The sequence below is a fragment of the Arachis stenosperma genome, chromosome 6 (assembly GCF_014773155.1).
Source record: "Arachis stenosperma cultivar V10309 chromosome 6, arast.V10309.gnm1.PFL2, whole genome shotgun sequence".
NCBI classification, from domain to species: Eukaryota; Viridiplantae; Streptophyta; class Magnoliopsida; order Fabales; family Fabaceae; genus Arachis; species Arachis stenosperma.
The window spans coordinates 121,488,154-121,515,585 of NC_080382.1; the positions used below are offsets into that span (position 1 = coordinate 121,488,154).

The 27,432-nt window shown below is 34.7% G+C and overlaps 2 protein-coding genes across 4 annotated transcripts; one reads left to right on the forward strand and one right to left on the reverse strand.

Moving 5' to 3' along the window:
* The first annotated feature begins 1,165 nt into the window (after positions 1-1,165).
* LOC130933312 (transportin MOS14) lies at positions 1,166-17,542 on the forward strand. 3 transcript variants are annotated; one of them, XR_009067671.1, is made up of 25 exons: positions 1,167-1,733; positions 2,509-2,607; positions 2,755-2,979; positions 3,085-3,204; positions 3,412-3,495; positions 3,581-3,640; positions 4,782-4,910; positions 5,180-5,241; positions 5,588-5,644; positions 6,202-6,325; positions 7,791-7,925; positions 10,393-10,473; positions 10,809-10,922; positions 11,023-11,102; positions 11,346-11,481; positions 11,798-11,947; positions 12,178-12,263; positions 13,379-13,566; positions 13,655-13,747; positions 14,290-14,477; positions 14,632-14,743; positions 15,595-15,752; positions 16,213-16,329; positions 16,761-17,093; positions 17,197-17,541. XR_009067671.1 is itself a non-coding variant. In XM_057862896.1 (24 exons), exons 1-24 carry the CDS (start codon positions 1,515-1,517, stop codon positions 16,786-16,788), a joined length of 2,838 nt encoding a protein of 945 aa, XP_057718879.1. In that variant the 5' UTR covers positions 1,166-1,514; the 3' UTR covers positions 16,789-17,542. The 3 variants fall into 3 exon arrangements, 2 of the variants coding, with proteins under 2 accessions (XP_057718879.1, XP_057718878.1); XM_057862896.1 differs by having other exon boundaries at positions 1,166-1,733; positions 16,213-16,322; positions 16,761-17,542; XM_057862895.1 differs by having other exon boundaries at positions 16,761-17,540.
* Positions 17,543-26,361: 8,819 nt separating this feature from the next.
* Positions 26,362-26,756, reverse strand: LOC130934505 (uncharacterized). The gene is made up of 2 exons (XM_057864068.1): positions 26,604-26,756; positions 26,362-26,541 (listed from the first exon to the last, which is right to left on the reverse strand). Exons 1-2 carry the CDS (start codon positions 26,754-26,756, stop codon positions 26,362-26,364), a joined length of 333 nt encoding a protein of 110 aa, XP_057720051.1.
* Positions 26,757-27,432: the final 676 nt, after the last annotated feature.

The following is a 27,432-nucleotide window of genomic DNA, read 5'->3' on the forward strand; positions in this document are numbered from 1 at the left end:
ATCCAAGGCTGCCTCTTTTGTTCTCTTTACCTACATACATAGTTTTTCCATCTTTTGTTCTCTCAAATTTCGTCTGTGATATATCTCCAAAGTGATATGTAATGTAGCCATCTACGCAAAAGAATTTAAAATTCACCATTAGTAGCAATCTTACAAACTCCAATTTACTCAAACCCTAACCATTATGGTACCTAATTTCACTATCAATTTGGTTTCAAGAATAATAATTACCACAATATTCGAACCATAAAAAATTATACAGCTTAAAAAATATAACGAAGTAACCACAAATCCAAACCCTATCAGAAATAACCACAACAACAGAACTAATTTTTTCACATTGAATGAACAACTCTTATAACTTAGAGGTTACAATCATTGAATGACTTAGTTCATAAAAGTATTACCTCATAGAGCCTTTAAGTGTGACAGAGTACGCCTCTAAACACGGTCCGTTGGAGAAGCAGCAGCATCCTTCTCCAATGTCGTCACAGGAATGGAATCAGAATACAATGGGAGTACGCTAGAGAAGAAGAAGATGAAAAACTGCTCTGTTAAGGCATAATTGATGTCACGCTCAAAAGGGAGGGGTAACACCTCTTTCTATTTTTTTAATTTCAATGCTTGAAAGAGTAACATTTTCTTTTTTAATAAACTAAATAAATGCAATTTTAACAAAAAAAAATTAATTCACTTAAGGCATTTTTTTGTCACGTTGCAATAGATGTGGACACATTGTATAATTTAACAATATTTTATTAATATTTTGATCTTCCATAGTTACTTTTGTGAGCAAATCAATTTTTCATGATTACTTTTGGTGGTTTAGTCTAAAAAGACATCGAGATTTCTAACAATAAAGAATTTATTAATTTTAATTAGTTCTTAATGAATAAATCAACAGTTTAACATATTATGTAAGTTTATTCTGTTAATATAAAAAAAATATTAATAAAAAAGTTAATCAATTTGATAAAAATAAAAATCAAGAGTAAAAAAAAATTCTTTTATTAAAAAATTTATTGTTATTTAAAATAATTGTCAGATTAATTTTTTTTCTAATTTTTTTATTACTGGGTCCAAAATCGAGAGGAGCAGCGGGTCCTCACCCCTCGTAGGGCAGGTAGATTGGAGAAGATCGGACCAATGGCAGTTCTAGAAACAATAAAAAACGCCCTTGAAAGAAGTTAAGAATAAGAGAGAGAATACAGCAATTGGCGTGTGGCGTATGTTGGGTCGCAGAGGAGCACAGCCAAACCCTCACACACACACACACTGCTTCATTCAATTGTAATTTGTAGCCCACAACACCAACCATAGCCGTCCGATGAACCCGTAAAACAACGGTTAACACTTCTCCATCAGATTCCTCTTTCAATTTCCAGGCGTCGCTCCCTCCCTTCATCATCGCCATCATCCTTCCTTTCTCTTTTTTTACTAATTTCTAAAATTATTAAAAATTCCTTTTATTTTTTTAAAAAAGAAAAAAAAAAGAAAAAAGAGGGGGCGAACGAATGGAACTTGCAGTGAAGGTGGCTGAAGCTGTTCATGTGCTGAACCACGATACCCAATCGTGCAACCGCGTCGCAGCGAATCAGTGGCTCGTTCAGTTCCAGCAAACACACGCCGCCTGGGACGTTGCCACCGCCATCCTCACCGCCGATCGCCGCCACAACCCTCTCCCCTCCAATTTCGAGGTGGAGTTCTTCGCTGCCCAGATTCTCAAACGCAAGGTCTCTCTCTCTAGAATCCCTCTTTCTCTCTCGTAATTCACTTAGGTGGAGATGGAGAATTGATTTGATTGCATTCGGTTTATGATCCTTATAATTCAAGTTTCTACTTTTATGCTTATTCTGATTATGATGATTATGCTGTGCACTTAGGGTTTGTGTGGACTGTGGACTCTCGAGTGAAGTGTGATGATTTGGGTTGTTGTCGTTGCTTGTGCGTATCAAGCACGCACATGGCATTCATTTGTGAAGTGCACCTTGCGCTTCTTGTTTATAAGGGCGTTGGGATAACGGGAACTGTTGCTTCTCAATTTGAAAAATGTCGTATGCAATTATGTTTACTGTGTAACAATACTACTTGAGCTGTTGGGGAGACACATTCATTTATGTTGTGTGTGTGTTGGTTTAATGAGGAAAAAAAAAGGGTTTTGGGCTTTATGGATCTTGTCAGCTACTGTAACTTGGTCAAAGTCATGTGATAGAAGCTTCTATGATTTTAGGTGTCAAACTTGTAGAAGGATTAAGGTTCCAAACTCTTATTTTCTATAAATATTTTTTTCAAGACTAACAATAACAAGGGCTATGGTTGGACTGTTTAAAAAGACACTGATGGGTTTAGTGGTGCCTAGCTACCAAAACCAAATTCTCCAGTTTGTAATTTTATATTTTTTGATTTTTCTATTTTTATGCTGTTTGTTGATTAAAAAAATCCACAAAAATAAAACAGTTGATGCTTCAACTTAAACTAATTATTGTTGTTATATGTTTCATATTACAGATACAAAATGAAGGCTATCTACTGCAATTAGAAGCTAAGGATGCTTTGCTAAATGCCCTTCTTGTTGCAGTCAGGAGATTCAGTACTGGGCCTCCCCAGGTTTTTTATTTTGTTTTGTTTTTTTTTTTTTAAGACACAAGACTGCTGATGGACAGTTGTTATGATTGAAAACATTCAGTTGTCTTGTAGATTGATTCATCCTAAAGGCATTTAGTTTTGATTGGCTCTTTGTTTTTGCCATGACAGCTTTTAACACAGATTTGTCTTGCACTCTCTGCCCTTGTTCTTCAAGTTGTTGCGCATGGAAACCCAATTCAGCAGCTTTTTTACAGTCTGCAGAATTTGCAGAGCCAGGATAATGGTAATATTGCCGTCCTGGAGATGCTCACTGTCCTGCCAGAGGAAGTTGTTGATAATGAACGACCTGATTCTAAAATTAGTTCATTACAAAAAAGCCATTATACACAAGAGGTTTGGGACTTCTGCTTTAATACGTTTGCATGTCCTTGTGGTCTCTGACCTTTCTCTCTCACTATACCATCTAGTTCCATACACTCTGCTATGGTTGTCTTGCAGCTTCTATCGCATACGCCTATGGTTCTTGATTTCTTGCTGCAACAATCTGAACTAAGTTTTGATGGTTCTGTGCAACAGCATGAAAGGAATCGGAAAATTTTGCGTTGCTTATTGAGCTGGGTATGTACTTTCACAGTTACACAGTCATATTAACCGATTTGATTTTTGCTATGGTGCATACTGCTAAGGTGGTTCACTTTGCAAGCATGGTTCTCCTTGGTTTTGTTTGCTGGACATGACATTTTCTGCTTTAGATATTCATCTATTGGAGCTCTATCAGATGTTCTGTTTTCATTTTACTTTATTCTAGTATGTCCTTGTATTCAGGTTAGAGCAGGATGCTTCTCGGAGATTTCCCAGGGAACATTGCCAGCTCACCCACTTCTGAATTTTGTGTTCAACTCATTGCAGGTAATCCAGTTCTTGTGCAGTTGTTTCTTGAGATGGAGTATTCTTTAGTACTCGAGATTGATTAATTTCCACATTCTCTGTGTAGGTACCTTCCTCATTTGATTTGGCCGTTGAAGTACTCATTGAACTTGTGAGTAGACATGAGGTATGGTTGCCCACTTTGATGGAGTTTATTCTTGAGTCTCGATCTGTTCAACTTAATTGCATGCTTTTTATGGGGGAAAAAACCTTAATTGCATTTTATCGTATTCTAGGTGATTGATGTAATGTCTCATTTCACTTGTAATCTGTTTACCTACTAAATTTTAGATTTGATTAGCCCCAATAACTGTCATGCAGTTATATTGGCTGGCGATATTCAAATTGAACAGTCAAGGAACTGAGTTCAAGTCTGCGGGGCCTTTAGGATAGTTTAGGTCGAAGATATTTGTTGTATTGATGGTTCATTAGAGCTTAGAGGCATGTCATGGTAAGGGTTGTTTATCATGGATTCATGGGCCAATTTAAGGATATTTGGGTGCTATCAGTTATATTTATAAAAGTTGATTTGTGGTCTGTGAAGTCTTCCATATCAAATTCTTCAAAACTCAGAAATGAAATAATAAGTGAATCAGAGTCAAGGAAACAGGTCTAGGGTAGACTTCAGATTGAGGAGTTCATATATGAACTTGGTGAAAAACAAAAGAACCCTTTGTAATATTAATTGGTAGCTTGCCTATCCCACTTAGAGATTAGTTGCATTACTTTAGTGTGACCCAAAAGCCTTGAGCTATGTAATTTGGTTTTAAACCTTTTCACTTTGAGCACTTGAATGTATATGCATATTTGGTCTATGTTCACTTATCTTTAGGCTACCAGTTAGTTTTACAAACCTAACAGCTCTAGGATAGTTGAATACTTGATTTGAGTCAACTGAAATATTTTTAGTCTATTCTTTTTTCCCCTTTGGCATGTTTAACTCTTTCTACTGGCTTACCTTTCATTTTATTTTTTTCGTTGTATATTTCAAAATTTGGTTTCCACTGTTCAATTTTTGCCATATTTGAAAAATGGCCGAGAGAAGCAGTGGATTGTTACTATTATAATTGCAAGGTTGGTTCCACTGCACATGTAACTAAAATTTATCTGAATTTTATGCCTGGTATTTCTAGGAACATTTAGGGTGGACATTGGTAGTTTTCTAAGTGAAACTTATCTGTATATTTCATTGAGTTTTAATCTTTATGTATGGTGTCTCTAAGGACGTGTGATATATTGACTGATAATTTGACATGGCCTTTCTTTAGGGAGTGCCTCAAGGTCTGTTATGCAGAGTACATTATCTAAAGGAAGTACTTCTCCTTCCAGCTCTTACTAGAGGAGACATGAAAATAATTGGGGGCCTTGCATGCTTGTTGTCAGAAATTGGGCAGGCTGTAAGTAATGGAACAGTAATTTCATTAATTTGTGTTTCCTTGGATTTCTGAATACTTGTTACGTATACCTTCTTTTTGTTTTCTGTTGGAATTACACTGATAAAGCAACTACACACTAACCGTGACACTTTATTTAACTTTCTGTTTACTGTTATGAGAGTAGCTGAGTTTCTTGTGGTTGCTCATGTTGACACGTTTATTGATTTTTCTAGCACTTTATACTCATGCATGTCTCATTTAACTTCTCATACTTGTTGAATGTATGCTAGGCTCCGTCCCTTATAGTAGAAGGAAGTCCAGAAGCCCTTGCATTGGCAGATGCACTCCTGAGGTGAATTGCAACAATTTATTTAGAATCCTTTATTGCTATAGTCCTATCCAATCACTTGGTTGCCAAAGAATCAAGGAGTTTTATTTGTTTTTTTTAATGAGCTTCCAGTCAATGAAATTATTAAATGTGACCTTTATGCTGTATTGCACATAAGATGCTTTTCCATTACAATCTAGCCATATATAAAGGTCATAAATATTTGGTAACAGTTGTATTTGGGAACTTTCATAGGTGCTTTCTCATGTTTTTAGAGTTTTGCATATTTCTAATAAGCTTACTTGCATAAAGCACCTTATTTTAGATATTTGGTTTTGGATTGTGACTAAGCTACTGAATATGCGAGCAGCTGCGTGGCATTTCCATGTGAAGATTGGGAGATTGCAGACTCTACACTGCAGTTTTGGTAATGCCATTTTCAGCAAGCTTCCAATTTGTTTATGTAGTACCTGCCTCTACTTGTCAATTGTTGTACATATGAATGTGTGATATATGTTGATTGTCTCTCTGTTCTCTCTTCTTTTTCTATGTCTTGTTGACTGTGGTAGAGTTGCTTGCCTATGTTTATTCACTAAAGTATTTGGAGCATTTTCCAATTGAGATTAATTGGTTATGCATAGTTTCTTCATTTTCTCTATACTCACATACTAAATCATGCTGCTGTTTCAACCTAGTTGATGTGTCGTAACTCATAAGCCGAGTTTATCAGCTATTGTTATTTTGATTGCTATGCACCTGTGTATGAGAATGATTACAGGATTTTAGTCTTGTGGTCTTGTATATGAATCCTTAAATCCTGAAATGCCGATAGATTTGAAATTCTTGCTGTACACTTGAGCTTCTTTAGTTTCTTTAAGATTTTTTCCCCGTTATTTTTTTCTTTTATCCTTTCATTCTATCTTCCATGCCTTTAAAGACAATGTCTTAGTACAGTCAGCATGAACGTGATATATCTTGTTTCAGGTCCTCTCTTGCAAGCTATATCCTTTGCCTTGATGAGGATGGTGCAAAACATAGGAAACATGTGGAGGAAACTTTTTCACCTGTCTTCTCAGCATTACTTGATTCATTGTTGTTGCGATCTCAGGTTTATTTTCAGTCTGTTTGTATTATCCATTACGTGCCTTGATTAATGTATTGTTTCTTGTCTGACCCCTTTTTTAGCCCAGGAAGGATAGGGGTTTGATGTTGGCTTTATTATTTTTGGTTTATCTTGATGGGATTGACATCGTAAATTAAGAGAGTTCTCTACTTCTAACTTCTCAGTGCTTGGAGCCACATTGGATGTAACACTTTAAGCTGAATTTAAATATATCATAGCGCAAGCAAGACATCAATATTGTTATTTATTATCTGAACCATATTTTGCGTAAGTTGTTTTTAACCCAAAAAAGGAAGTTGGGTTCAGTACTTCAGTTGATCCTACATAGCGCGAACATATAGCCACTGCTTTACTGAAGATTCGGTCTCAGAAACACTTAGAGGCTGTTGAAGAATTATGAATTCAGGATTAAGGAAAATAAAAGATCGAATGCAAGTACAGGCTAAGTCCATCAATAAGAAGACTAATAACGATAAGCACATTAGGAATATGACAGAAATCAGAAATAGTAGGAATTGCTTCCTCAACATGACAAATTGGGGCCATAATATTCTAATTAAATTAAGGATATTCTCAATACTCTGTAGTATTTGACATTAATAGAAAACATTCCTAATATTTGCTACCAGAGTAAATCCATTTGCAGGAAGCAGTTAGAACAGGAGTGGAACTTTTTCTCTAGGTGGTAAAAAGGCCTTAGGAAATAACCCTTGAAGAGGTACTTTGTAGTTTCAATCCCTTGTGGTGAGAGGTGCTAAAGAGGTCACACCTAATTGAAGAAATGGATTAACAGATGATAGCAGTAAAATATTTGACCTTCCATGCACCCTTAAGAGAATGCCATGTGTTTCTATTAAGGGATATTCCCATTGTAGACAAACTTGTGTTGATGGTAGAAAATACTTTCAAAAGAAGCTTGAAAGTCTTTTATTTGTTAAATAGCGTGAAGGAAGTTTGCAAACTACTAATGATTTTCTTTTACTGTTCTAGTTGATATTTCAGGTTTAAAGACTATTGGATATAGCATTTTACTATACTTTTTACCTCTTGAGACTTGACAATAGATTTATGCTAATAATAGTTGACCTTTTTTTTTTTTGTGTCTGTAGTTGACATTATTTGCTGGCTAGATTATAATAGGCACAATTTAATAGAAGTAAACTAAATTAATAATCGGGATATGTCCCATTTAAGTTTTTATTTAATATACTACATAAGTACATATATGAAACAAATGTTTACTTGCGTATTGTTTTTGTGTGCATAAATAAAACAGCTGCTGCTCAAGAAGTCAGCTTCATTGTTTGTTTGTTTTGTTTTTGTTTGTTGTTGGCTCCCCCCCCCCCCCCCCCCTCTCTGGTAATTCTTTTTAGATATTGCTTCTTGATTGTAATGATGGAGTCTCTTGAAAGTTTCAAGTCTTCTTTCTTTTCCTTTTGGTACTCGGCAGGTGGATGATTCTACATACAATGATGACAGAAGAGTGATTGAGTTGCCTGATGGTCTTGTCCATTTCAGGATGAATCTAGTAGAACTTTTTGTGGATATATGTCACCTTTTAGGATCTTCCATATTTATACAAAAGGTATTTTGGATAGTTCCATTGATTTTAATTCGTTTTTGAGTTAATTTCCGCATCTCCTGGGCTATGTTGTGTGTTTTATACCTTGATCATGGTGTGATTATACACTGGTATTAGTTATTTATTATATAATAACTGCAATACTCACTACTTGTGAATCTATTTTATCATTTTAGCTTATTGTAAACAGATAGTGAGGATAATAGCTAGATTAATAGAGATATCATATCATCTTTTAACATACCTATTGATATATTTACCCACCAATCAAAGAAATAAAATATTGTTTCCCTGTGTTTGATGAAGAACCTTAGTAGAAGGAAAGAAAAGATAGGCAGAAGAAGGTATGCTCTGCTAGAGCAAAAATGTAAAAGCAAAGCTAGGCTGATGATGCTTTAATAGAATCAAGCTGAAGGAGAAGAAATTCCACCTCAGATATCTGAATGATATTTTTAGCTAGTCTTATTAAAAACAAGTAAGCATTTATATTTGTATAATTTGTTGCAAAGAGCCAATGATCACAGAGATTAATTCTTATGAGGAGCATTAATTCATATTTATGATGGATTCAACATGAACTTACAGAGAGAACTGTTGTTAATCCAAATAATCTTTATCATCTATAGTAAGAGTATTGTGTAATAATAATTTACTTCTTGATTAGTCTTTTGAGCTTGGAATTCTTGATATGTTGAAACAAGAAGGGGCTCAGACCAGTGGAAAAAAGGGACTGAACGGGCTACTTTGCTGAATGATTTTGAATAGATCTTGTTATGATATAAAGAAAGCTGGAGACAGAATCATAAGTTTGCCTTGGCTAAGGACTATGATCCAAATTGGAAGCCTTTCCAATAATGTGGGTATAAGTAGGATTAAAAGAGCTTGATTAAGAGCCATTTTGGTGTTTGTTGAAAAATAAGGTTACAGGACTTAATGGTTACATCTGGTTTTTATCAAGGCTGCTGAGACAGCACTGGGGACAACCTGTGAAGGTGTTTGCCAAGTTTCAGTGTGGAGGAAAAATTGGTGCTAGTACTTGCTTCACTTTTATCTTTGGTCCTAAGAAATGGTGCATGGTAAACCCATTAGTGTGGTCATTTTTCTTTTTGTCTGGATAGAGTGTTGTGCCTTGAGAGATACTATTTCAGAAACTAAGTGCATTTACTTCAGGTAACAATACTTGGGATGTTGTTTTTTTGCCAGGAGTGGTAGATACTGCAACACTTAACAAAAAAGTTTGTTTCTTAAACTTGATTTTGAGAAAGCTTTGATTAGTCCACTTTTTTTTTTTTATTTTAATTATTTGGAAATGGATTTGGAGGATTGGTGCTTTGGTTCCGTGTGGGAAACAGAGGTACCTTCCCTGTGATGATAAATGGTGAGCCCAAAACATGGTTTTGCAATCAAAAGGGTGTTGGATAGGGAGGTCTTTGATCTTAATTTTGCTTATTACTAACCTTATATCTAGAGAATTTCCCAATGACCTTATTTAAAGTGGGTTTGAGGGCATTGTTGTTTCTTAGTTGCTAGTTGCTGATTAGATGGGACATAGAAAAGATTTTCCTTCGCCGTTCTCTCTCTTTGAGTGGTGATACCTGGCATTGGAGTGTTTGCTGGGACTAGTCAAAGGGCTAGTGCACCAGCTAACGTGGTCTCTAAGACTGCTAATTGTGGTGGGATGTTAGGATCCAGCTGCAAGTTATTAGCTTTAGGTTCCAACATTGGAAGTATGGGATTCTGGTGCTTGGGCTGTTCAATTTCAGCGTGTAGCTTTTGTGGTGTAATTCTTCCTTCTGTAGGGAAAGTAGGATACCTACAGACTGTTTTCCGACCGCAAGATATATATATATATATATATATATATATATATATATACCTGTGAGTATAAAGCAGAGGCTGTCTCAGTAGAGCTGCTAAGAATTATAATTGTGCTCAACATTCCTATCAGAGTCCTTTTGGATCTGCTTGACTCAGCTCATGTCTTCTCAGCTTAAACTTGTACTTCCATTTTACATCCCCTATTAGATTGGATGTATATGTTAAACTTGTTTACATTGATAGTGTATTAAAATGAAATTCTTAGCTCCAAAATTGTAGTTTTCTATGAAAATGAAGACCAAGGAAGTCAACGTCATTCATTCATTCATTCATTCATTCTGGTAATTAGTTTATAAAATATTCCAAGGTTTTACTATATAGCTCATCTCCTAACTCCATTTCTGAGCAGCGTGGTATAGTACTTTGGATATTTTTGCTAATTACTTTACTAGGAAGTTATTTGTTTATTAGATTTTTGAATGGGAAATATTCTGTTATCCAGTCGTTCTGGTTCATTTAAATGTAAATGATATGCTTTCATAGATACCTCAATCATATTTTTTGTTAGACAGTTACTTGATCATCGGTAGATCATGTCATTTTCGTTATAAGTGGAGTCTGATTTTTCAGTTTGAGTATGTTGAACTTGCAGCTCTTTATTGCTGGGTGGGCATCTCCAAATCTACCAATCCCTTGGAAGGAAGTGGAAAGCAAGCTGTTTGCTCTTAATGCTGTGAGTGCCACTTGCTGCTTCAATTGGATACCATATTAGCATCTTAATGACAGCATTGAGTCTATTGATTTGGCATGCAGCAAAACAAAGAACTGAGAAACTGAGTATAATGTTTGCATAGTGTAATGCTTTTCTTCTTTTAGTTTTGCATGTTTGCTTTTATAATACTTCAGCTCCTACTCATGTGGTGGTTGTCCCTTTCTGTTATATGTCTACCTGGCTTTGTTCTTTAGGGTATTGGTATATTGAAAGCTAGTACACTGTTAAACCTTTAACAGCTATAAACTAGTGCCGCTCTACCCAATTTATTTATGGTAATTTATCCTTTGTTTCAGGCCGCTGATGTGATAATACAGAATGGCCAGAGTTTTGATTTCTCTATGGTCATGCAGATTGTGACCATGTTGTCCACAAAGCCGTCAGATGGGTTGAAGGGTTTCAACTGCATTGTGGGTTCTATAAGAATACTCTCTCATTTCCTCATTCACATTTGTTTCTAAGGGGTGTTTCTCATTATCTTGTCCATCTAAAGGTGTAATTTCATTTTAGGTATACAGATCTCTAGCAGAGGTGATTGGTTCCTATTCTAAGTGGATATCATCTTTTAAGGAAAATTTTAGGCCCTTGTTGTGAGTACTCACAATCTCCACTTTGTTGTAGTATATGCATATTTAATGGAATAATTGGTTTTGTCTCATTATTTTTAATTTTCTATTACATGCTCATTTAGGTTGGATAGATATATCTTATCAAGATTTATCATTTGTATAATCAAACTTAAAATAACTATGTTGAACATGATTGACTAATTGCTGATTTGATCATTATTGATATTCATATGTTATGTTCTGATGCAAACTTTCTACTTTCAGATTATTTCTTGCTATAGGGATTTCAGAGCCTCTATCCTCAAATGCTTGTGCATCTACCCTGCGGAAAGTCTGTGAGGATGCTTCTATAGTAATTTATGAACCTTCAAATTTGGAAGTTCTGATGTGGATAGGGGAGGTAAGCTACTCTCCATGTTTCAGTGGCACAAATATCCAACTGAAAATATCATGCTTTGAGTTGATGATGTAACAAGTGATTGGATTTCTGTTGTTATTTCTCTACATTTTTAGCACTTTTGAGTTTTTCTTTGTGATGTATATACATGGCTAAAATTGTCAGCTTAATGTAAATGGAAGTTCTTGTGTTCTTTCTTTCTTTTTAATTTTTTTTCAGAAGCATTATCTAATTTCCCAATTCAGTGTATGATATCTTTATCAGATATATTGAATATTGTATTTTCCTTTGGCCACTTATGTAATGCCTATCCTTGTAGGGGCTAGACAAGTGGCATTTATCAATGGAAGATGAGGAAGAAGTAATGAATGCTATAAGTCTGATCCTTAGTTCTGTTCCCAACAGAGAACTGAAGAGCAACTTATTGGCTAGATTTCTTTCTTCTAGCTATGAAGCAATTGGGAAACTTGTGAGCCCCATTTTTCCTTCTTGAACACTAATTTGGGTTTTGACTCTGATTCCTGTTTTGACTGGATCTACTGAGATGATTTTTCAACCATAATCTTTTGGAGTTGATTCACCTCTATGATTTTGCAATCTGTTTTTATATATAATAATTTTCTGAAGGAACTTGTTTGGGATGATTCTGTATGTAGCTTGCTCTATGAATTGGAGGATCTGATCTTATATATTTTTTAGGTTGATCCAGAGACCAGCCATTCTCTTAAGCAGAGCCCTGCTTCCTATATGCAAGTTTTGAATGCTGCCTCTAGAGGGTTACACAGGTATGCCAGTGAATACTATGTTTGGGATGTTCTGAAATTTTTTGTACTTGGGGTAGACCAAGATAGTTGATGTAAATATTATGAGGAACAATGGTAGTGTTTACATTACAGTGTTTGAATGGTCTGTATGGGGTTCAAAAGGCGGGGGAACTTAATTACTTTAATTTAATTCCTGCTATTTTTTATTTTTATTTTTTATTTTTACTGTTTGTATAAGATAATTGCATTGCCTTCAATTGAAAAATACTCAATAGGGGTAAGACAATTAAATTAGTTTTCTTTTACAATATAATTATGTGGAGAAGTCCGAATGAAAGTACACAACCTTCACCACCCAAAAAGAAACCCATAAAACCACCGGTATGAAGTCAGGCAATTCCTTATTATTCAGGTAGCTTCCTTTGTGCTGTACATTAAACAAATAATAAAAATAAAAAATTTCCCGGAACTAGAATGCTAGGTCAGTGATAAATAAAATACATAAAATTCATACACCCTTTAGCTGCTGAATATGATGTAATAATATTGGCAAGGTAAGGGGGAAGAGAAGTAAAACAGAACATGACATGGTGACTTTGAAGCGTCAGTGAAAAGGGATGTTGAAATCAATATGTTCTACTCATAACAAAGTAAGTTATCTTTGTTGCAAGTTGTTGATGCCATCCTGTCTAAGATCTCACACTCCAACATTTCGTGCTTGCATGGAATTGATGTTAAATAACCATTCATATGCCTATACCTTGCACCTTCTGCTTTTGTGATAAGTGATTTTTTATGGTATCAGAGCTTCTATAGCCAAAAGGTTTAAAGTTTTGATCCTTGATGCTCCAAAGAATTTAAGCACGACAAAAATAAACCCATGCATAGTTCATGTTTCAAACCCAAAAGAGGCCATTGCGTGAGGAGACCGATTATGTATATAACCATTCATGTGCTTCTACTTGATAGTTTAAACTTTTAGGATAAGTGGTTTCATGAAAATAGGTTTCATTTTATGGGATTTTGTTCAGCCTTTTCTTCATTAGTTGTCTTTTTTTAGGTATTGGGATTTTCATAGTAGACTATGTTTGTCATGGTTATTCTTTCTGATCCTGCTCTCAATCCTGTAAATTCAGAATGGGAACTGTATTCAATCATCTTTCTATATCTGCGGTGGCTGAACCTGCTGCAGATGACTCCATACTTTCACTCTTACGGGTCTTCTGGCCCATCTTGGAGAAAGTTTTTAGCTCTGAACATATGGAGAGTAGTAATTTATCCATGGCAGCCTGCCGAGCTCTTTCGCTAGCTATTCAATCTTCAGGTTTGTTATATTCATTTTGGACTTGTCTGGCAACATTTCATGAATGGCTCCCATGAGAAGTATTTTCTTTGATATTTTGGATGTGCAGGTCAGCATTTTGCAACATTATTGCCGAAAGTGCTGGATTGGCTTTCAACAAATTTTGTTTTGTACCAAAGTCATGAGTATTACATAAGAACCGGTAAGTTCCTTATTGTCTTAAATTACCCATATTCTGGGTTTACTTGGCACTTACTGGTTAAATTAATTGTTAAGATCTTACCGATGATTTTGCAAAGTACTGCTCATATGCTGCATGCACCATAATTTGTTAAGAACAATTTGATAAAGAAGCATCAATTTGTTAAATGATGGTGTGACCATCAAAATGTAGATGAGCCAGGCAGCTAGCTGAGGTGGCGTTGCATGTATTAGTTACCTTTTAAAGTTAAAACCATAAGTGATGTAATATTAAGCAAAACTGCTTAATTACATCAAAATTTGATGTACATATGTATGGTAGGGGGTGTATCAGATGAGAATATCTATAATTGATTTTTGGCAATAGATGAGAGGATCTGTCAGTATATTTTTGTTTCTTTTCTCACCATCATACATGAAATCTGGAGTTGGTGTTACTTTTCATAATTATGAAATTTCTTCTGATTATGGAATGTTACAGACTTTGCTCAGGTTAGTCCCATTAACCGTTAAGAATTTCCTAACTCAAATATTATGTTTCAGCTTCCATTGTCATTGAGGAGTTTGGTCACCGAGAGGAGTATGGACCTTTATTTGTCACCACATTTGAAAGGTTTACTCATGCAGCTTCTGTAATGGCTCTAACTTCCTCCTACATATGTGACCAAGAACCTGACTTAGTGGAGGCCTACACCAATTTTGCCTCTACATTTATTCGTTCCTGTAACAAGGTTTTCATTATTATTATTGTTATCTTGTGGGCATTAGTTCCAGATTCTAGTGATGATGAGAACTGGTCACAATCTGTTCTTTATCATTTCAGAGATTTATTATGTGGGAGAAATGAAGTCTGCATATTAAAATGAGTATGATGATTTATTTCAGGATGCCCTTTCATCCTGTGGTTCTCTTCTTGAAGTTTCTATCCAAAAAGCTGCTATATGCTGCACAGCAATGCACCGCGGAGCTGCCCTGGCCGCAATGTCATATTTATCTTGTAAGAAATATCTGCTTGTTATCCTCCTTGTTACGCACTTACAACTTGATATTTGGTGGGAAGTTTGTGAGTGTTTTTATTGTTCTAAATTTCTTTTTAAATCTGAGATTATTTTAAGCTTTCCATTTTTTTTTTCTGTGGGTTTGACTAAGCTCATTTTTAAGAATATTAGAAATAGAAAGCTTAAATGAAAAAAAAATAAAATAAAATCTTCAACGATTAATTAAATTGGAAGAAATAAATTTCTATTTCTACTCTGTTAACAAGTGTTCTAAGAATACTCATTAGCTAAACCTTTTATTTTCTTTGTAAAGAGGATCACTTTTTTCCTATATCTTTTTATTATCTCTTTCTGTTATGAAATATCTTGCCTCATCTGATAAAAGGGAAAAAAAAAAAAGTAATTGTCAATTGAAAGTTGGCTCTAGTTTGATATCTTGGATCACAATGGTAACTTGTAAATTTTAAAGTAAATGCATTTCCGCGCAGAGGGAATGGTATGAATAAAGACTAGTATATAATTCTAAAAAAACGAAGGATATCCTATGCTTATGAAAATATTGTAGCTGACTCGCATTAGCAATAAATCTTGATCTTCTACTAATCTCAGAAACAATCGCCATAATAATTAACTTTCGAACAAGGTTCCTTTATAAGGGTGCCTTCTGATTTGATCTGGTGAAGGTCATGATGCAATTCAAATTAAATCAAGAGTTGATATATACATACATGCTAATTTTAGAGACAAGCTCACTTTTGAAGAGCTTTCTTCCAACTTTGTAGACCGAGTATCTTTCACATTATATATGCATCTCTTATTAAATGTGGTCTATTTTTACTATGCTCTTCAGGTTTCTTAGACGTGGGCCTTGTCACGCTGTTAGAACATATTAATTGTATTCTTGAAGGGTCATTCAACGCCACAACCATCCATGTCATTTCTCACAGTGGTGAGGGGCTTGTATCCAATGTGGTATATGCTTTACTTGGTGTATCTGCAATGTCCCGGGTAAGTATCTTGTCACATGTAAAGTATTACCTATACCTATTTTATCTTGTCACATGTAAAAGTATTACCTATACCTATTTTCTTTCTTTGGGATAGAATATAAAGTTCTCTATCCCATTTCTTTTTTCCACTGAGGCTGATGTGCATACCGTTTAGAGTGAGAGAGCTGTTAAGAATGGGTTAGCAAGGTTTGGTTTTAGTTTCTGATCTTCAATTTGCTGATGGCAATTATGCAGTTGATCCTTCCCTTGATAATTTTATATGCCTTTCACCTGACATTGTTCATGTTGATAACCCAGAATTTTGAATGGTTTATGTACTTTATAATTTTTATTTTTACCCTTCCCTCTCCCCAGCTTTCTTAATATGATTTCAATATTAATTGATCTTTTAGCTTAGATACATGGAATCTTTTAAATTTTGATGAAAAATAGATTAAAAAATTATGTTTACATGATAGGTTCACAAATGTGCAACAATTCTTCAACAACTGGCTGCAATTTGCACATTATCCGAAAGAACAACATTGAAGTCTATACTTTGCTGGCAAACTCTGCATGGATGGCTACAGTCAGCAGTCTCTCTCTCTCTCTCTCTCTCTCTCTCTCTCTCTCTCTCTCTCTCTCTCTCTCTCTCTCTCCCCAACATGTATTTATTATTATTCCTTTAATATGTTTTATTGTTTTATTTGACTCTTGCTATATGGAAACCAGCAGTTAGAATTGAGACTTGAAACCGAACATGATCATAGATAGAAATGTTTGGTTTGTAAAATGGGAATTGGAGGTTTGATTTGCTAGCATTCTATTTTCTTTCAAAAGAAAAATGCAACCACGCTCTTATGGGTTCTGATGTTATGCCTATCTGCATGGCCATTGGCATTAAACTCTGATCCAATGTTGTGTTAACTGATTCATCTCTGTCCTAATTGTTTACCATCTATTAGGCAGTTTTGTTCTGATTTTATTTCTGATTTGTCTTTTCAACCGGACAATTCGAGGCTTGCAGGTTCAGGCTCTTCCTGCTGAGTACCTAAATCATGGAGAAGCGGAGACCTTGGTGCCACTTTGGTCAAAGGCCCTTGTCGATGCAGCCGCTGATTATCTCGAGAGCAAGAACTCCAATGGATTGAAGAGTAATTACGGGCATATGCAAGGGAAGGGTGGCAGAGTTTTAAAGCGCCTTGTTCGGGAATTTGCCGATTCTCACCGGAATATACCAAATCTAACTTGAAGACATGACAATGTGAATTGTGAGAATTAGCTCATGCATTACAGCAATCAGCTTCAAAGAAAGTTGACCGAGGCACCTTACCTGTATCAATTGTTGTAGAGTGATGAGGTATGTATAGTCAGTCATATTTTGTCCAATCTGGTGCCCTACCGTTCAAAATGCCTCACCATTTTCCATTACTATATTTGTGTAATTTTCCCTCTCTGTACAGTACACATCCCACAATTTTGGCCCTCAAAATCAGGTTAGGAAAAATGCCCACCTCCTTTTGAAATTGTACAGGATATCCGTGAAGGAATATCCAGAGATGGAATTAGAAATTTTGAAGGGAAGGAAACTCATGAAACTACTTGAATAATTGTAATAGTAGGAATTAGTTTTAGCATAATAAATGATGATTAGATCCCTCAAATAAGAAGATAATTTGAAGGGAGAATTTTCTTTTTTTCATCTAGAAAAATACTGAAATAGAATAAACCAAACCGAGGATAACACATGAAAGGCAGTTTAACTGAAAAAACACGTGTGTTTATATATATAACTATATACTAAAGAATTTTTCGTCGGCGTAATTTTTTTTACAAAATTTAATTTTGGATTATAAGTATATATTTTGTAATTCTATTCATAAAATTTTATATTGATTTAATACTATTTGATATTTTTAAGTATATTAAAATTGATGATAATATAATAATTAAAATCGTAAAATCGTAAATAATTAAATGAATTGTAATTATATTTTTATTTATAAAAAGTAATCTTTATAAAGTGAGATACTCATATACCAGCAATATAATTTTACTGGAAAATATTCTCTGTCAAATATAGGTACAATAGAAATAAGATACCGAAGATAAAATGATGGATACTTTTTAAAATAAATAAAATGAAATCATTACTTTTACATATATTTTTAAAAATTATTTTTGTTTTGTTACGTATTTCGTTTAAGAATAAAGCTCTACATCTAAGCAAAATTCTTATTCAAATTGTTGTAACAACTTTCTAAATCACGCGCTTCTTTTCTTTCTCCTTTTCCTCCTCATTGTATTTCTTCTTTTTCTTTCAAATTCGCGCAGGTTCTTCTTCGTCCTTTCTTCTTTTTTTTTGTTCTTCTTTTAAATTTGCACACGCAGATTTTTCTTCTTTCCTTCTTCTCCTCCTTTTTTTTCTCTTCCTCTTAGAAATTGTCAATTTAATTCAATTCAGAACGCTTGCATCCATTAAATTCAAAACAATTCAATTAAATTCATAATGAACTGAACATATTATTAAGGTGAAACAATTGTATAATACTAAATGAACGGAACATTATCCATTATATAAAATTAAATTCAAAATAGATTTCTACATAATGAACCAAACACGTTATTAAGGTGAAACAATTGTATAGTACTAAATGAAAGGAACATTATTCATTATATAAAATCAAATTAAAAACACGTGTCTACAATTTAGAGATTATCAATTCAATTCAATTCAATTTAGAACACCTGCGTCCATTCAATTCATAATGAACCGAACATGTTATTAAGGTGAAATAATTGTATAGTACTAAATAAACAGAACATTATCCATTATATAAAATCAAATTCAAAACAGCTTTCTGCATAATGAACTGAACACGTTATTAAAAAATAGAGCATAATGAATTCTCAAATAAGTCGTTTATATGGATCATTTTGGATTGAGACCAAATATCAAAATAACATTGCTAGAAATAAATGAGATAATATCTTCATTTATTCATTAAAAAGACGCATTCTTTGAAGCCATAATGGATTTTTCGTAATATCTAACATAATGAATCAAATGATCCTTAAAGAATGATAAGGTAGACGAAAAATTATTCGAAAAGACTTCTACAAGATGCTCTATTTTTGTATAGAAATAGTCCGAGGTTATCTCCGAAGTGAATGGTGGTTGATAGAAAAACCCTTGATTATAATTGTTGGTATGAGTACTGCGTTCAACATGAAACTTGTGGTTCGTAGTAAAATACCTATTTTCTTGTTGAGACCTAATATGATCTTCATCGATTTCTCGAGATATTTTCTTACGAAATTTTGTTATAGCATCTATAATGGCATTGGTTTAGGTGGACAGCCTGACAAATATAAATCCACAGGAATTACTTATCAACTCCCCGAACAGTACTATAAGAATTGGTACTAAACATACCCCCTGTAATTGTACAGGCTCTTATAACAATAACATATTTTGGAATGTGTAAATTCTTCAATAGCGACCTCTCTGAGCTTTCTTATAATTTGGATATATTATTTAGGAATCAATCTATTAGGTATAGGATTACATAGTTATGGTTCATTTACATCTAATTGAATTGAATTTAATTAAGGAAAAAATCTCTGGCAAATACAAATAAAAAAAGCATAAGTATATATACATCATAAGAGATAAGTATATATACATATCTAATATACTAATATATAAAACATATAAGAAATTTTAGTATATATTCAATATTCTACTTATATATAATATATTTGATATGAATATAGAAAGAATAAAGAAAAAATAGAATTGTCGAGAACCCTTTAAATCAAGTAGAAATGTAATGATTCAAGGGGTACTAAATGAACGAAACATTATCCATTATATAAAATCAAATTCAAAACAGCTTTCTACATAATGAACCGAACACGTTATTAAGGTGAAACCATTGTATAGTACTAAATGAACGGAATATTATTCATTATATAAAATCAAATTCAAAATACCCGTGTCTACAATTTAGAGATTATCAATTCAATTCAATTCAAAAAATATGCATCCATTCAATTCAATTCAATTCAATTTAGCAATTGTATTTCATTCAATTCGATTGAAAAATAATTCATTAGTAAAATGTTGGTATTGTTAGTGATGACGATAACGAAAGAGGAGGAGAAGAAGAAGAAGAAGAGGAGAATCTGCATGCGAAAGGAGGAGGAAAAGGAGGAGGAGATATACGTGAATTTGAAAGAAGAAGAAAATGACGTATGCGTGTATTTGAAAGAAGAAGAAGAAGCGCGGGAGAGGAGAAGAAGAAAAAGTGCATGTAATAATGCTCTAAATGAGAGTGGTTTTTGTTGGTGTTGGACCTACTTGAATAAATTTGGATGAAAAAATACTTGGATGTGTAGCAATCATGTTCGTTTAATTGGACAAATAATACAAAGTCAAGTATTTTGGTAATGTGTCATTTCTCATTTAATTTGTGATATCCAAAGAGTGAACTATAATATCACAATGAGAACAAACTATCAAAAACTACCAAAAGTATTCATGAAGTTTAAACTAAGGAAATTAATACTGTACTCATGGAAGATGGGTTTCGTATGACAAAAGTATCTAAATTCTAATTTTTTATTAATTTTTTAATAAAATTTCCAAACTATCCTCATCCTCAACCTCAACTCACTTTTCTAACCTTCCATAACCCAACCTGCACTATTGAAACCCTTTCCATTCGAAACTACTTCTACAACAGACCATCCGAAATCAATGGTGCTAGTGGTGGTGGAGGACCTCGACCGGTTCCTGGTAGAGAAATTCAATATGGTGAGTTCTTTCCCATTTTTTTCACTACATCCCTTTATACAAAGAAAATCCCCAAATTAAGAAAAAAAAAGAAAATAACTAAAACGATTAAAAACTGTTCTTTTACAGTTCTTTCTCTGATTCTTCATCGGCGTTGGTTGATTCTGTTGCGCTGCAATCCTCTGTTGCGTTACTATCCAGAGCTCCCACCATAAAAATTCATTTTGTCTGTCCCTGAAAGCGCAATATCACTATTCAATTCGGTGTCGGCACACCGAGGTGGAGGAGGGTACTAGCGAGGGAGGCTCGCGTGAGAGGGTGGGTGATGCTCTGCGCCAAGTTAGAGGTCTCTGAGATGGCCGAGGAAGAGCATGGAGACGATGAAGTATGAGTAGAAAATGAAGGCTATGAGTGCAATGGGAAGGCCATAAGAAGGAGAAAATTGAGTGCGATGGGGAAGGAGAAATTTGAGTATGATGCAGAAGGCCATAGAAAGGCCGATGGAGCTGTGAGTAGAAAATGAGGGATTTGTGGTGGTGGAATTGAAGTTGAGGGTGTGGGTAGTTTAGGAATTTTATTAAAAAAATAAAAAAATAGAGTTTAGATACTTTTGTTGTACGAAATCCATTTTTCATAGGTAATAATAATAATAATAATAATAATAAAAGTCGTACATACATAGTAGTAGTAGTAATAATAAGTAGACTTAGCAGTTAAATATAAGATAATAAAAAATAAAATAATTGTTTAAGAACATACATAAAAAAATAATATTGTCATGTTAAAAATAAAAAGAATTCCATTATAAATTAATGTTTTTATTATTTTGAATATTATACTGTGTGTGAAATTACCTTTTTATTATTTTAAATTTATAATAAGTGATTGTGTGTATATTTCTAGTTTTTATCAACATGTATAAATAGTTCTAATTTAAAATTTTAAATATATCTAAACCAATTTGGGTTGGTTGAATAAACAACTTAGTCGTTCGCTTAAGCAAGTGTTGGGAGTTCAAATTCTATCTTGTATGCATAACAACTCATTGACCAATTGCAGACTCTTAAATACAACTCAAATTCATGACGGATTAGTCTTTAACTTGTTGGGTATTGTGGGAAGCCAAAAATAAATATATCTATACCTAAATTTTATTATATTTTTGCTCCCACTGTAAAATTTCTCTGGGTCCGTCACTGACTAGGAATTTATTGCCTAAAAACCTTGATCCATCGTAAACCTATAATTAGATAACTGCAGTCGCCTTATGCTTAGTTTGGTAAAGATTTACTTTTCAAAAGTAGCTTATAAAAGGTAGTTTTTAAAAGTTAGCTTTTTAAAAGTTGTAACATCTGTGTTTGGTAAATTAAATTAAAAATGGCTTTTAATAAGCATAAACAACAAGTGCGTTTGGTAAAATAGCTTTTAAAATTTAAAAATATTATAATAGACATCAATGTAAGAATTAAATTTGAATATTAATTAATGTACGAGTTTATATTAGACTTTTTAATTTTGATAAGCACAAGCTAATTTTGAAAAGCTCATCCTAAGGGTGTGCTTTAAAGAGTGGTCTCTGTGCCACAATGCAGATAATTAAAAAAATATAATGCGGCTAAGATAGAAACAAAATTGGCTGTAAGCGAAGCAAGAACAACAACATATAATGATCTCTACCAGTCTTAGGAACGAAAAAAGGAGAAAAATGTATATATAGAATCACAAAGAGGCGTGAAAGAAGAACGAGAGACTTGTAAAGGATAAAGACGGAGAGGTGTTGGCTCAAGAGAAGAAGATCAATGAAAGGTGGAAGAGCTACTTCTACGAGTTATTTAATGAAGGACAAAAGACTCTTTCGAACCTTGGTCAGTTATGCACGAGGGAAGAAGATCAAAACTTCGACTACTATCGAAGGATTTGAGACTTTGAAGTTAAAGAGGCTCTAAAGCGGATGAAAAATGGCAGGACAGTATGGCCCGATAATATCTCGATTGAAGTTTGGAAGAGACTTGGAGAGAAAGGCGTCAATTAGTTAGCCAAGCTTTTTAATGAGATGTTAAGGTCTAAGAAGATGCCAGATGAGTGAAAAAAGAGAAACCTCGGTACTTATCTATAAGAATAAAGGGGATATACAAAGTTGCAGAAATTATAGAGGGATCAAGCTCATGAGCCATGCCATGAAGTTATGGGAAAGGGTGATAGAATAGAGGCTAAGACAAGAGACACAAGTAACAGAGAACCAATTTAGTTTTATGCCAGGTAGATCCACCACTGAAGCGATATACCTGTTAAGAAGGATGATGGAGAGGTATCGTAGTAATAAAAAAGATTTACATATGGTGTTTATTGATTTGGAAAAAGCGTACGATAGGGTGCCAAGGGAGGTCTTATGGAAGGTTTTAGAAAAGAAGAGAGTAAGGATCGCATATATTCGTGCAATTAAAGACATGTATGATGAGACTACAACTAGTGTGAAGATTCAAGGTGGTGTGACAGAAGAATTTCCTATTGGTATAGGATTACACCAGGGATTATCCTTAAGTCAATACATTTTCACATTAGTCTTGAAAGTACTCACAGAGCATATCCAAGAGCTTGTACCATGGTGCATGCTTTTTTTCCGATGATATCGTCCTTATGGGAGAGTCAAGAGAAGACCTAAATAAGAAGTTGGAGTTATGAAGAGAGGCTCTAGAAGTGTATGGTCTACGCATAATTCGTAGCAAGACGGAATATATGGAATGCAAGTTCGGCCTGCAAAGGAAAAACCCTAATATAGAGGTGAAGATTGGAGATAACATCCTACGAAAAGTTAAGAGTTTTAAATATCTTGGGTGCATCATACAGGATAATAGAGAGATTGAACAAGATGTAAATCATAGGATCCAAGCAGGTTGGTCAAAATGACGGAGTGCATCTGGTTTTATATGTGACAAAAAAGTGCATTTAAAACTTAAAAGTAAATTCTATCGCAATGCTATCAGACCGGCTATGTTTTATGGTACATAGTATTAGATAGCCAAAGGGGAGCACGAACATAAGCTAAGTGTGGCAGAGATGAAGATGTTGATATAGATGAATGGTCATACGCGATTGGATAGAATAAGGAATAAAGATATAAGAGAGAGAGAGTTGGAGTAGCATCTATTGTGAAAAAGATGGTAAAATCGCGTCTCAGGTGGTTTGGACATGTGAGAAAAAGACTGATAGAATACCCAGTCAGGAGGGTGGATGAGATGGAAGATGGATAAGGGGTGAAAGGTAGAGGAAGACAAGAAGACCATCCATGAGGTGGTCAAACGAGATCTACATGTAAACGGTCTCTCTATAGACATGATACATGATAGAGCACAATGGTGTTGTTTGATTCATGTAACTGACCCCACCTAGTGGGACAAGGCTTTGTTGTTGTTGTTGTTGTTGTTGTTGTTGTTGTTGTTGTTGTTGTTGTTGTTGTTGTATCATTAGGTGTTTTCAAAAGCACCCCTAACTTTTAAAAGCTGCAAGCATAAATACATGAGTTTTTTATTTACCAAATATAAAACGAAGTGCTTATGCTTTTGAAAAGCACAAGCTTCTCTCCAAAAAGTTTTACCAAAGCAAGCATTAACCGAGTTCCATCACATTTCACGAATAGGCGAAGTGAAAGGACATTCTACACTGTTCAGTGCTTTGGTGGAGCGATAGAGGCCGAAAACTCATATATTCCACCTTTCAGTCGGCAAAGTGACTGTCACCCTAAAAGACATCCTATTTTTTTTGGTCTGCCAATTAATGGGGACATCGTAACGGGCAAAACAAATAACAGTCACTCATTTTTTGTAGGCAGCCCGGTCCACACAATCATATGTTGGGGAAGGTAAACCTAACATAGGTTCGATAATGTAGAGACATCAAACCATTAGACACCCAAGAGTCTATTGAGCGGTATGTTTTGGCTCACATATTCTGCATGCTTGGAACTGTTATGTTTTTCGACAAATCGACCAACTCTGCCAACTCGAAGTTTTTACCTCTTTTTTGAGATTTCCATTGCATTTGAAATTACTATTGGGGGCAGTTTGTCTGTCATATCTATACAAGTCATTATATCGTGCATTGCGATACAACTGTAAAGAGATTGATGATCTCTTTATTCTGCTCTTTATTTGGGCATGAGAGTGTATGCTGTGAATAGCATCAATTCCTCGCGCTGAGCTTCCAGTTGTTGGCTTTTCCATTGGGCAACGGTAATAATTATTGTCATTATTATTATTATCATCATTATTATTATTTTCGTGCATTTGATTTTATGTTTTGTACGTTTATTTTTATTTTTGTACGTTTGATTTCATGTCTTGTACATTTTTTTATTTTTGGATTTTGATTTCATGTTTTGTATGTCTTTTAACTACTTTTCATAAAAACATTTCTTTCGACTACTTTTCATCTCATAATATTTTACCCAAAGAAAAGTGTATACATAAAATATTTCACATGCATAAATACATAAAAGAGTTACATAAAAAACTAAAAAATAAATAAAAAGCTGAAAATACATAAAAAGGTTACATAAAAAGCTAAAAAATATACTAGTTACCTTATTAACTATATTGACCTCCAGTAGAACTTAGACTTGCGCGCTGAAAATATCGACTATGGCTATGACTCTCTCATCCATATAGAGTACACCGGCAAGGAGTGCGTATATCCCACGAATCCATCTCATTTCAAGTAGTGGGTTGACTTTAGTTGTCTTTTAGTCGCGCGCCTCAATATTCAGTTGACGATGACCTTCGAACCATCATATCTAGGTTACGTAGATGGGGATCGTCCATCGGTACAAACTCGTCTATGTAGACCTTACAAATTTCTGACATCTTGTACACGTCATGTTCATATACTTGCTAATCAAGATGCTATTTGGCGAAACATGCAAGCACATGGCGACATGGTAGTCGCTCGACCTGAAAATGGCTAGAATTGCAAAGTTGTTCGCAAGATTAATAGTGTAGATATAATCATCACGCATTTCACATACTTCAAATATCTCATTGCACTTGTCGAACTGGTTGACAAGTATGTTTCCTACACGTCGAAAACTTTCTTCAACTCGTTAAGTGGCGAATTCTAAATATGTGAATCCATGAGAACGCACTCATGAACCTCGACAATCTTTCGAGTAAACAATTCGTTTAGCTAATAAAAAGTAGATCCAACTATGGTCATCACAGGAAGGTTGCGCATACCCTTAAGGACAGAATTTATGTACTCTTCGTCATCATATGACCCCAACGATGACTCCTGTCAAATTTCAACACCCATTTCTCAACACCGATCTCATCGCACCATCGGGTATGTGCTTCACTACGCTTCTTAAGCCTTTGGTAGTTTTTATTGTACTCTTTTCCTGTCCTAGAGTAGCCTATAAAACAAACCATGCTACTGTTATAAGTAGACACCATAAATTACTATGAATAGAACCATAATAGCAAATTTAAATACCTATGTTAACCACGAGTTTATGCAAATATAGAGTCTTGAATCTTCTTAAGAAGTTAGATCTAATGTGCCTGGTGTAAAATATGTGTCACACACTCTTAGTGGTGCCTATGCACCGTTACTATGAGCTACTGCTGGATCGATGAAATTATAGCAGTCAGAAATAATGTTGACGCAATCTCGAGTAACAACATATCTTCGCAAATTAGTAAGGAAAAAGTCCCACGTATCTACCGTTTCACCCTTCACTATGGAAAAAGCAATCGACACAATGTGTTTGGTTCCCATCTTGTACAACCACAACTAAAAGTGCACTCTTATATTTTCTATAAAGATGTGTGCCATCAACCTACACCAATGGCTTGCAGTGTCTAAATGCTGTAATATACGGATAGAAGCTCCAAAATATCTGATAGAGAACTTTTACACCATTTACCTCCTCACTCTCATAATAAACAGGCAAAGCTTTTATTTGAACATGAGATATTGGCAACTTGGCACACATTACTTTCAACCACACTGGTAGAGTCTGGTAAAAACTTTTCAATCATCAAAAATTTTGGCGACGAACTTTTACTTTGCCAACCAAACCTTGCGGTAACGAACAATATAGTTGAACCTAGATTGAACTTCTGCAATAATAGATTTCATCTTTATTAATGGATCTGCTTCAACTAGCAGCCTGATAGCATTTGCAATCGTGTCTGAGTCCAACTTGGCATAATCTTGTAAAATCATCTCCATGGTGCATGTGTGTTTAGCATTGTATCTCCTAATGGCGATGGACTTTTGCTTTGCCAACCAAGAGTTGCGGTAACTGGCGCATGAATTCCCACGCTTCGTAAAACTGAACCAGCAAGTGTACTGGGTTGTCCAAGTAATACCTAAGTGAGTCAGGGTTGATCCCATGAGGATTGTGGTTTGAAGCAAGCTATGGTTATCTTGCAGGTATTAGTCAAGCGAGTAGGAGATGTTGGTATGTTTGTGATTGCATAAAAGGAAGTAAAAGGAAAAGGGTAATTAGAACTCAGAAGTAGTGTAAACTGTGATAAGAAGATAGAATTACAAGGTTTGATTATAAGAAGAGGGTTAAGGCTTGGAGATGCTATGTCCTTCTAGATTAACTCTGGTCTTACTGTCTTCTTTAATTGTGAATGATTTCTTCTATGGCAGGCTGTATGTAATTGACGCTCGTTTGAGCAGTTGCCAATACTCCTCCAGATCTGAACCCCAAGGTTAGTGCGGATCCATTCTGATTGAGGGTGAAGCTCCTGCAGTTCATTCTCCTTGGTGATCCTACTTAAAACGCCACAGACAAGGTCGAATTTTTCGGATTGGAGGATGCTGCCCCTTTGAGTTCTAGTCTTTACCACAAAGACCCTAATCTCCCCGTAAATCGGCTGAACTGGTATCTCGAGAA

Bases quoted from the DNA above. Each gene is read 5' to 3' on its own strand.
- LOC130933312 (XM_057862895.1), top strand. From the start codon at position 1,515: ATGGAACTTGCAGTGAAGGTGGCTGAAGCTGTTCATGTGCTGAACCAC. The intron at 2,980-3,084 runs GTTTGGGACTTC...GTTGTCTTGCAG, and splicing joins AAAGCCATTATACACAAGAG to CTTCTATCGCATACGCCTAT. The intron at 3,496-3,580 runs GTAATCCAGTTC...TTCTCTGTGTAG, and splicing joins TTGTGTTCAACTCATTGCAG to GTACCTTCCTCATTTGATTT.
- LOC130934505 (XM_057864068.1), bottom strand. From the start codon at position 26,756: ATGGAGATGATTTTACAAGATTATGCCAAGTTGGACTCAGACACGATT. The intron at 26,542-26,603 runs GTTTGGTTGGCA...AGTTTTTACCAG, and splicing joins ATATTGTTCGTTACCGCAAG to ACTCTACCAGTGTGGTTGAA.